Below are 10,856 nucleotides of genomic sequence, written 5' to 3' on the forward strand. Positions count from 1 at the left end.
CAGCAGAATAAAGCTAGTGCTTTTTCTTGTAGTTCTGGTCTGGCCTTCACATGTAATTGAATATTCTCTAGAAGAGGTCACAGTGAGTGGTTTATTTGTGAGCCTTTAATAAATGTGCAGAGTACAGGTAGACAAATAAGGCTGTGCTCTTAAATAAAATTCTGTACAACATAACTAATCCCCCTATCTCAGAAAAACAAGACATTGCAAATACTGCTTTATTGTTCATTGAAAGCTGTACTTTTGTGTGAACAAGGCTGTCTGCTCCTTTGCTGAGGGCAGGTACAGGCATAAGCAGTTCTTATCTCTTAACATTCAGGAGACCTGTTCACTTTTTGACACAGAACCACTCTTTTCCATTGTAGATGAGCAATATGTTGTGCAAAAGCTGGAGATCTTCATGCTCCTAAATACTGTCAAAATAATGTAGATGTGATGGATTTGCATAGATGTTTGCAGCCAAAGCAAGTTTGTGGGTGCTTCCCAGCCCAGTGGGATATAGTATTTGGGGGATTTCAGCAGCTGCCTTTCACACTATAGTAAAGGTTTGAAAGCCCAATGAAATTCGAGTGCTGTTTGTTCACAGATTTATTTATTTATTATTTCTAGCCTGTAATTAACAGCATTACTGAGAGGATTGAAGGTTTTATGGTGCCCGTGGGATAGCTGAAAGTTATATCGCACAATACAGAACATTGTCTTCTTAGGTTAGCATGGGCTTAGTGTATGGAAAATATAATGCCATACTTACTGCTGGTGGCATTTAAGAGATGAACAAAATGAGAAGGGTGCTTAGCTGTGTGGTAAAAGCCTAGGACACATGGGAAGAACTATAGGGAGTGAAATAATGTGGGATCCCACATGTTCATAGAACTTCAAAAGCACCAAGGGTACAAAGCTAAGAGTGATTTCTCAACAATATATTCTGGTATGTAATCTAACAAGATAGTAATTTTATTATTTTATTTGTATTTAAGCAGACATTAACGGTTATTAAAAATAGGGATTATTAGACAAAAACACACTGTGATAAATGTGAGTTGAATAAGTTAAATGGAGTACAGGTTGGTATAAATAAGTTGCTCAATCAGTCTCCATTGGATCCTCTGCTTTATTATTTGTTTCCTGCATGTTGATGATCAGAGGGCTGGAGCACATCTCCTATGAAGAAAGATTGAGGGAACTGAGATTGTTCAGCTTGGAAAAGAGAAGGCTCTGGAGAGACCTCATAGCGACCTTCCAGCACTTGAAGGGAGCTTATAAACAGGAGGGGGAACAGCTGTTTACATGGGTGGACAGTGATAGGACAAGGGGGAATGGTTTTAAACTGAGACAGGGGAGGTTTAGGTCAGATATTAGGAGGAAGTTTTTCACACAAAGGGTGGTGATGCACTGGAACAGGTTGCCCAAGGAGGCTGTGGATGCCCCATCCCTGGAGGCATTCGAGGCCAGGCTGGATGTGGCTCTGGGCAGCCTGGTCTGGTGGTTGGTGACCCTGCACATAGCAGGGGGTTGAAACAATGATTGATGATCATTGTGGCCCTTTTCAATTCAGGCCATTCTAAGATTCTATGATTCTACGTTGTCTCAGTACAGTTGTTACAAATAAAAGTGTCCTCAGAAGCTAGTAATATAAGCCTCTTTTCTTTTTTCTTAATTTTAAAAAGTTAACAAGAGAAAAAGACTTCCCTACTTGTAAAAATTATTATATTGTCAAACAAAATAGGTTGCTAAAATTAATGAATAAATTGAACTGATTACTTGTTCTAAAGGAACCTTCCAATTGGCGATTCCAAGCTTTTAGGATCAGTTTGATATCCACATCTCAGACAGTTTCAAGGGAGTGATTACAAGGTTGGGGTTTTTTTATTCCGTTTTTTTTTTTCTTTTTTTTTTTTTTCCTTTCTCTTGGAATTTATACCTTCCTATTTTGGGGAGGATGAAATGATTTTTAAAACCACTGCTGCCTTAATTTCCTCATCTTCTCTGTTGCATTATCTCTCTATCTGTCAAAGGGAGAAAATCAGCCTTAGCCCTTTGGCAGGAAAAAAATGATGGAACAAAAGTACCATATTCATTCACTCTATTTTACTGTTCTTCCTTCCAGCCTGAGAAAATTTGGTCTTGTTTTAAAGCCTGCATCAGAACTGGTGACAAACCCTCTGTGGTCTATCTATTTGTGTAAATAAATTACTGATATTGCAGTAATAGTTGGTGGTTTGTTCTGTCCTGTTTGTGATTCCTGTTTTGACTGTGGTATTCTCCAGCACAGTGGACGCAGAAGCAGCAGACAAAAATGCTTTTAGTGAAAAGATACCATGTTGGACTTCTTCCCCTTTTTTAACAGCGTCTGATCTGAGCCTGTGGAATGGGGAGCCTACTTCCTTTCATTCTGCGTTCTCTGATTTATTATTTCTTTGACAGGGTTGCTGTGGCCGACTTGTAAGTTAGAGCTGATGCCATTAACACATGCAGCACAAAATAGACAAACTGACACAAATCTCATGTTTTTGCAGATGAGAATAGGCATTCACTCAGGATCAGTGCTGGCCGGCGTTGTTGGTGTAAGAATGCCACGCTACTGTCTCTTTGGAAATAATGTCACCCTTGCAAGCAAGTTTGAGTCAGGAAGTCATCCGCGTCGCATCAATGTCAGTCCAACCACATACCAGTAAGTGCTCTTAGCTTTTCATACTGCTTTTTTATTACAATCTGTTTACAGTGAGTTCTTAAAGCATGCTCTGCCCTCACTTGGCATGTGAACTACAGCACAAAGTCAGTAGGTTGCAGAATAATTGGAAAGAGCAATTGCATGATGTTCTCAGGCATTCATTTGCATGTTTGTATCAGAACGTGTAAAAAACTGAGGCAGTGAAAGCAAAGGAGCACAACAGGAGGGCCAGCAGTTTCTACCTAAAATACCATGTAACAGAAGTGGGCGAATGATACTAAACTGAGAGGAGCTGTTAATTCCCTTGAGAGTAGGGAAGAATTACAGATATTGATAAATTGGAGGGCTGAGGGATCATCAGCAGCAAGAAACTGAAGCAAGAGCAAGCACCTGGAGTAGGGCAACTCTGGATCAATGTACAAGATTGGGAACCAGAGTGGAGAGCAGGAAGAGGGATCTGGGGATTCTGAATTTCGTCAAACTGAGTGTGAGTCAGCAGTGTACCCTGACAGCCCAAAGGGCCAACCGTGCCCCGGGGCGCCCCAGGCCCAGCACTGCCAAAGGGCAGGGAGAGGGGCTGCGCCCTCTGCTCTGCGCTGTGCAGCCTCACCTCCTGCCCTGGGTGCTGGTTTGGGTGCCGCAGTATGAGACGGGCATAAAGCTATTAGGGGGAGTCCAAAGGAGGGCTGCAGAGATGGTGAAGGATCTGCAGGACAAGGGGTACGAGGAGCGGCTGAGGTCCCTGGTGTGCTCAGCCCAGAGCACAGCAGGCTGAGGGGAGGCCTCATGGCAGCACCAGAGGGCGGTGGGCACGGAGCAGCCTGCCCAGGGCTGCTGGAGCTCAGGGACACCAGGTTTGGGTTTTGGGTGGTGCTGTGTGGAACCAGGGGTTGGACTTGATGTTTCTAATGGGTCCCTTTCAACTCAGGATATTCTGTGATTTTTATTTCATGGGCAGTGTCTCTCATAGTGCCATCTTTTTGTGTACTATCACAGCTTTCAGATGAGGGTTTTCTTTTCACCCGCTGTACACAGTAGATGAAGCATGTTTCCACTGGCTCAGGAGAAAGCTTTTAATTTTGACAGTGACACCAAGGAGTTTTTGTGCTTTCTTGCCAACAAAGTTTCTTAGCACTGTGAAGAAACACTTGATAAAAGTATTTTCTTAATATAAGAAAAAAGACTGGAAATGGCAAAGTGCAATCACTGCCTCTTTGAAGAAATTATGCAAATAATCAAGCAAAGGCTTGATTAAATCAGGTTATGAAGAACATCTCCTAAAATAATGAAAGGTGTTCCTTATTGTTCAAATTTGACAGCTTGATTGTAAGAATTTCTGTGCTTGGATTATGACTGCTATGTTCACTGTTTTTGGGCAGGAGATCTAAATCTCACTCTTTTTTTCTACACTCTGAAGTAATTTTCTGAAGTACAGTTTTGCTCAGGTTTTCAGGCTGTTCCTCTGCAGTAAGCCTGTCAGAAATTTCTCAAACAATACTTCTTTCCTTTCTTTCTTTTTCTCTTTTTTTTTTTTCTTTTTTCTTTTTTCTTTTTTCTTTTACAGACCTGTGACTCTCAGTATTTACTTTTCCCAAAACTACCTGTGTAAATTAAGGCTTTAAATGGAATTTCTTCATCCAAGCATTGAAGCTTCTGATATGCTGAAATAGAAAGCGGTCAGAAATGAAAGTTAAAAAGTAATTAAAACCAGTGAATAAAATGTTCCTTATCTGAAGAGCCCATTTACTTGAGATCAGATTTATGGAAAGGGATGCAAGTGTAGCTAATTGAACAAGAGGCAGAAAATCCAAAGAGACTTTTACATTGTGTCCAGAAGCAGGTTCATGTAGTTTTCTGGTAACGTGCAAGAGAGGCATAGACCTAAGTTACTGTCAGGTATAGAAAATCTACTAATTTAAATAAAAATGATTTCTATAAATATATAGGAAATATGTATTCATATACAATTGTATTGAACTGACAGCATACTCCAGTGGTCAGAGGGAGATCATCAAGGAGAAAAATCTGAGCTGTCCAGAATACGGTGATGTGGGAGGGCAAGAGGTAGTGGACATAAAGAGGAGAAGCTCAGCCTGCTTATGAAGAAATACTGTTTCCCATGAGGACAGCTGGACAGTGGCATAGGCTGTGCACAGAGACTGAGCATTCTCCATCTTTGAATGTTTTCAAGACCTGACTGAGTGCAGCTCTGAGCAATCTAGTATGAAATCAGCATTTATCTTCTTGTGAGCAATAGTTTGGATGAGAAAGCTCTTGTGGACCTTCCCAGCCTGAATTATTTTATGGGTCTGATGTCTATGAGCGTCCAAATCATTGGCTTGCTTGACAAGTGGATTGGACATGTATGATTGTCCAGTTAGCAGCCTGAGTGCCTGTTGATGAAATTGTAGACCTAAATGAAGAAATTGATAATTTTTGACGTTAGCCTACACATTCTACTGAAAAAGAAAAAATAACCTGCTTAATGTCACAGCATCAACTGTGCATCTAGAATAGTTTCATATGTTGTGTATAACTGACAGCTTTTGAAACTCGGTGAACAATAGCAACTTTCACTGAAGGGATCCAGTTATTTTTTTTTTTCAAGTAGACATTGTGAAAATAAAGTAAAAGACAAAAAGAAAAGATTGTACTTTAGTTCTTTACACAAAGTTTACTTCTGAATGGTTTTGGATATTGATTTTCTGGTGAATCCATAGAAAAACATATACTGATTTAACAGTTCAGACTTGTGTTATTTTTGGACTGCTCAAGTCTGTTGAAAACACAGTCTGTAGAATAGGAGCACTGAAAGATTCCCATGGCTACCTGCAAGCAAAAAACAATTTACAAAACAGTCACGGAGGAGCCATGCAGTATCAGGTGACATTTTGGTATAATATGGGAGTATGTCTTGAAACCACTGCATTGTTGATGAAAGTCAAATTGTTTCAGCATGGCCAAGGTTTCACCTAATGTGATCATCATCTCTGATTTTATCATCCAGAATACTACACATTTTGACTTTAGCTTCAAAAAAAAAAGGAAGGCAGTGAAAAAGTGAGTGATGATGTGGTAATGTTATTGCAAAAGATTGCAAAATCAGGGCTCAATTCAGAGAGCTGTAAGTGCAAGTAACATGGGGGGATAGTGATAGGACAAGGGGGAATGGTCTTAAAATGAGACAGGGGAGGTTTAGGTTAGATATTAGGAGGAAGTTTTTCACACAGAGGGTGGTGTCACACTGGAACAGGTTGCCCAAGGAGGCTGTGGATACCCCATCCCTGGAGCCAGTCAAGGCCAGGCTGGATGTGGCTCTGGGCAGCCTGGTCTGCTGGTTGGTGACTCTGCACATGGCAGGGGGTTGGAACTCGTTGATCATTGTTGTCCTTTCCAACCCAGACCATTCTATGGTTCTGTGATTCTATGATTCTATGATCATTCTGTGTTGCCATTTACTCATTGAATATTTTTATTATCTAAGAAGCAGTATTCTGCAAAGTAGCTAATTCCACAATTAGTATGAAAATAACAGAATTCCTTTTAATTACTGGCATTTATCATAATGCATGTGTGTCTACCATGATGATTCCAATAATATATTTTGTACTTACAAAGCATGCAGATCCTGCAAACATGTCTCATACTTATCAGCTTTCATTTTACAATATAAATTATGCGTTACAAAGTGTCATCAGCGTTCAAATGATAATCGTACATCAGTATGCCTATTAACGGTTCAGACACTTCCCTATGAGCCCATAATCTGCCTGTGTGAGAAGGAGAGTTTAAATAAATAAGATGTGGTGTTGCTTAGCAGCAGCAGTGAGCCTGAGGCAGACTTGCTTGTGGTATAAGACAGCGTCTTTTACAAATGTGGGCTTTGAATCTGCTGGTGATAAAAGATCAGTTCTTTTCAAAACACCTTGTTCTCTTGACACAGACAGATCTTCTGACAGAAGGATTACAGAGCTCTGGTTGCTTTGAATCACTGAGTACTGTACAATGAAAAGCACTGAGCAGCACTGGTAAAACTTCTGGTGAAACACACGGAAATTGTAGAGACTGGTCCCAGGCTGGTCCTTATTAAACACGTTGCCAGGAAGGAGTAGGAGAATAACACATTTCCCATTCCTGTATTGAACTGGCAAATCCAGCTATAGGCTTATGTAATTGATTTATATTGCCCTGAACTGAATAAAATTACCATATTTTCCATACGCAAGGGAAATCATATTTTTCAGTCTCCTGTTCAGTATGGAAGAAAGATTAATTACTTTTTAATTATTTGTTTCAGCCTTGAATAATAATATTTATCTGATACTAATGTAGTACATCTACTTTAATTCTGTTTTCTTGATAGTATTTAAACATAACGCCTTAGGACTTCAACACTGTTATCAAAAGCAGGTAAACTGAATTGTTGCGTTAGATCAACTAACTATTTTAATAGTAACTTTTTTTTTCCCTCTTCTTTCCTCATATGACCTTTTCTAGTACATATTTCCCTTACAGATAAGGTACTTCAAGCAAGGATGGGATACAGATCCCATTGTCACGTGCTAGGCAATACATCAAGCACCTGAGTGTAGGCAAAGATGATCAGCCTGTAAGCCACCTCCCGATGTGATTAGGGCAGAGAGCCACCGAGGGTCGTTTTGCATGGAGCTGGGTCAGGTCGTTGCCAGTTCATTTGCCTAAATTGCCCCTCAGCCTTTACAATCAATTAAAACCTGCAAGATTTTGAATCTTTATGCTGTTACATGGAACTCATTTTACTTTTTTGTAATTAAAAAGAAGTTTTTACAGCTGTCATTATCTATTTTTTTTAATTAAAACATTATGAGTTTCCGTAAATGCCTCAGAGTATTTTATTTTCAGTAAGTTCTTTTTCCTACTGTTTGTGTATTTATCTGTATAGGGGCAGATAAGTGGATTTACCCTCTAAGAGCCTTTTCAGGTTTTTAAACTTTTTGTTTCTGACAATCATTTAAAAAAGCTTTTTCTTTTTACCATGTTCACCATGTAGGCTTTCATGAGATGTATAATTGGACAGAGAATTCAGCTGTGGACTAAAAGGAACACAGCTTGTATATGGACATAAAAAAATCAGTCTAATTCAAGTGTTAGAAGTCTCATCCAAATGCACTAGTTTATTCTTGTTTTTCTATTCCCTTTTATTCCTGAAAGCTGTGTCATCTGCCTCCATGAGGCTGCACTTCCATGGTCGCTGTGTTTTGTGAATCCAGTTCCAAACCTCTCCATTGCTTGACATTCTCATCTGAGGATCATGGGATAATTTCTGGTTTGATCACTGTCAGTTAGGTAACAGTAGATGTTATGCTGCACAGTTCCATACAGCTTAACTAAAGCTAGAAGTTACTTAAGCAATATGGCTGATAGACATTTTTAAAACTGAAATAAATGCAATCTTAGGCAACTCCACACAAATCCTGAGATCCGTATTGTTAGGTCTATGTAAAGCCTGTGAGCTTTCCCTAGTGATGGCAAAATCCGAATCACTGCACCTGGTTCTGCTATGTCCTGATCAGAGTGCTGACACAGGAACTCTTCTGCTTAGTGGGTGAGAAATAGAAGTATTAGAAGTCAGTGATAGGCACCATGCATAGATGCATTTGATACGCAATGTATTAAATACAAAAGCAGGACTAATTCTTTCATAATCTTACTACACTTGAAGGAAAAACACCAATACATGAACTTCCATAAAGTACAACGTGACATAAATTAGAATCAAGCACAGTCAAGTTTTTCTCAGTCTTCCAGTCTTGCTAGTATGTACAAAAACAGTGGGAGAAATTCAAAGCCACTAACATTTAGGATCAAGTAGACTGATTTGGAGCATCACAGTGGCAAATTAATACACTTATATAGTGTATTTTATCAGCAGACTTTCAATTTCCAATTAATGCCACAACAATTCATATGGAAAAAAATGAGTTGATGTATTTTGTGAAACCAGAGACCAGCTAGTGAAGTGACCAATGCTCATTCGCACAGAGGAAGAGATCAGCAATCCCAGAGGATACTGATAATCCATTTGTGAAGCCATTAATTAGCTTTTCCTAATTTTACCAATTAATAAATGGAGCTAAACAAGGTAAAGACAGTTCAGTACACTTCATCAGAAGCAGCTTCCCACTGTAAGAGTTAGAACAGAAATAATTTTTCTTAATTTATAGTCACAGAAGATAACATGTAAGGAAGATTGACCTAAGCACTTCATTCTGTTTGCTGCATGCTCTATTTAGGAAGGCTCTTTATATATATTCTCCTTTAATTTAGTCCATTGTATTTCTTTAAGAAATGTACCTCAAACACTGATCTATGCAAAACTGTATATCTTAAAGAAGTTTACATCAATGTTCAGTTCTGAGTGGGTGTTTTAACTCTGACTAAACAAATTGCCAGATTGTATCATAACATCAATTTTATCTAGAGTTCATGTGAATTCATTATACTGAGGTTAAAATGCATGTATGTGCAGGAAAACATACCAATCTCCCCTCCACTCCTGAAAATGAAAAGTGGATGATTCTCAGACACCATCTTTTTGTCTGAAAGCAATAGTGTTTCCATCAGGGAAGGGAAAGAATAAGAATTTAAGCTGTTAAGATTTCACATTAGAAGGGGTAGAAGGGGGAGCTGTCAAGTTAATAAATTACAAATCAGCATTTAAGAAATTCTTCCTCCCCTGAAACATCAACGAAAAAGACAAGCTGAGGGTAGACCTGGTTCCAGGCAATTTGTAGGAATGCTGGAGTAGCCTGACCCTCACAGTTTAAGCACTGAATTGTAAATGTGTGTATCCAACTGCTTGAGTGGAATCCAGAATTCTGACCCTGTGAATAACCTACCATAAAAACCTTTGCAAAAGTGCTCTTAAGGGAAATATTCAGAAGTGATGCAGGAAGGACTGCTGAGATAAAGGCTTTGGAATAGTTTCAGACTAGTTGTTATATGCATATTCCTGAACTGCTGAGGTTGCATTACCTCAAATGGAGCTCTACGGCTGTGAAACACTGAGGGGATTTGAAATGCTTTATGTAGAGATTAAGCTGCCAGATAATTTCTGGAAGCTGAATGATAGGTTCCCAGACTTTCAGAGCAGGCACAGAAAAGCACTCTGAGAATGGTCAGTTGGAACTAACAACCAGGTCAGGGTGCCACCACAAGCTTCCAGACACAAGGTTTTACACCAGTTGGTGCCCAGAGTCAGAGGGGAAATGCAAGAGCCAGTTGTGTGGCTCAGCTTTGCCCTTGCTGTCAATCTGCACTACTCGTTCAGCTCTTGGCAGAACTATACTTTAAAGCTCTTCATACCCTTGAAGAGGAAGGCAAGAATCTTAGCAAGGGCTGTGGCTCTGGGTTGCAGACATCAGCTGGTACTGTTTTAACGTTGTGAATCGCCTAAATATGGCAGAGAAGTTTCCTGGAGCAAAATGTCCCCACTGATAAACACTGGGGATAAGCAGATAACTCCTTTTTTGGTGTATACACAAAGCTATGAGAAATCAGATGCAATTTCTGAAACCTGATCTCACTGTCTTAGAAACTGAGTGCCAGGACCAGTATGTTTACAGAGTCCAAAGAAGAACCGGTACTTTAGGACAGGACTGGAAGAAATCATTTTTATCTTGCTTAAAGCCTTTCTAATTAGAATCATCAAGATTTTTTTTTTTCATAAGCATATAAAGTAAGTAGCATAGAATATGATTATAAGTGGCTTCCATTAATATTTGTTAAAGAGGACTATTTCCTGCCTGTGATCACTTGGGAGCTGAAAAAAAGGTCAGCTAGGCATATTCTGACGAGAGGCTAATTCAAATATTGCCTAATATAGTGATGTGGAGTCTATCACAAGCCACAGTGGATAAATATCCAAATAGCTGTACTAATTGGTTAGTCACCCTTCACTGCTGGCACTTTTGATAATCTCAGAGAATTTCATTACAACCAAGTTGCAACTCACAAAACAGCTGAAAATAAAGTCTTTGATTAATATCTTGCACTTTCGTCCTATGAGGAAAATAGTGTGAAATATTGATTAAACTCAAGGCCAGCCCTGAACTAAATCTATCTGTAACTGTCATTGCAGTCAGATAATTTTGGGCTCTGAGAAAGAAACCATTGATTTTTAGCAGTGCTAGATGCTCTACAGTGA

The 10,856-nt window shown here is 39.4% G+C and overlaps 1 protein-coding gene across 1 annotated transcript in view; it reads left to right on the forward strand.

Moving 5' to 3' along the window:
• The window catches only part of GUCY1A2 (guanylate cyclase 1 soluble subunit alpha 2), a 148,860-nt gene that overhangs the window by 122,450 nt on the left and 15,554 nt on the right, over positions 1-10,856 (forward strand). The window contains exon 7 of the mRNA XM_048935281.1: positions 2,517-2,671. Coding sequence (XP_048791238.1) covers positions 2,517-2,671 — 155 coding nt within the window. The remainder of the gene's footprint in view (positions 1-2,516; positions 2,672-10,856) is intronic.

The sequence above is a fragment of the Lagopus muta genome, chromosome 1 (genome assembly GCF_023343835.1).
Source record: "Lagopus muta isolate bLagMut1 chromosome 1, bLagMut1 primary, whole genome shotgun sequence".
NCBI lineage: Eukaryota > Metazoa > Chordata > Aves > Galliformes > Phasianidae > Lagopus > Lagopus muta.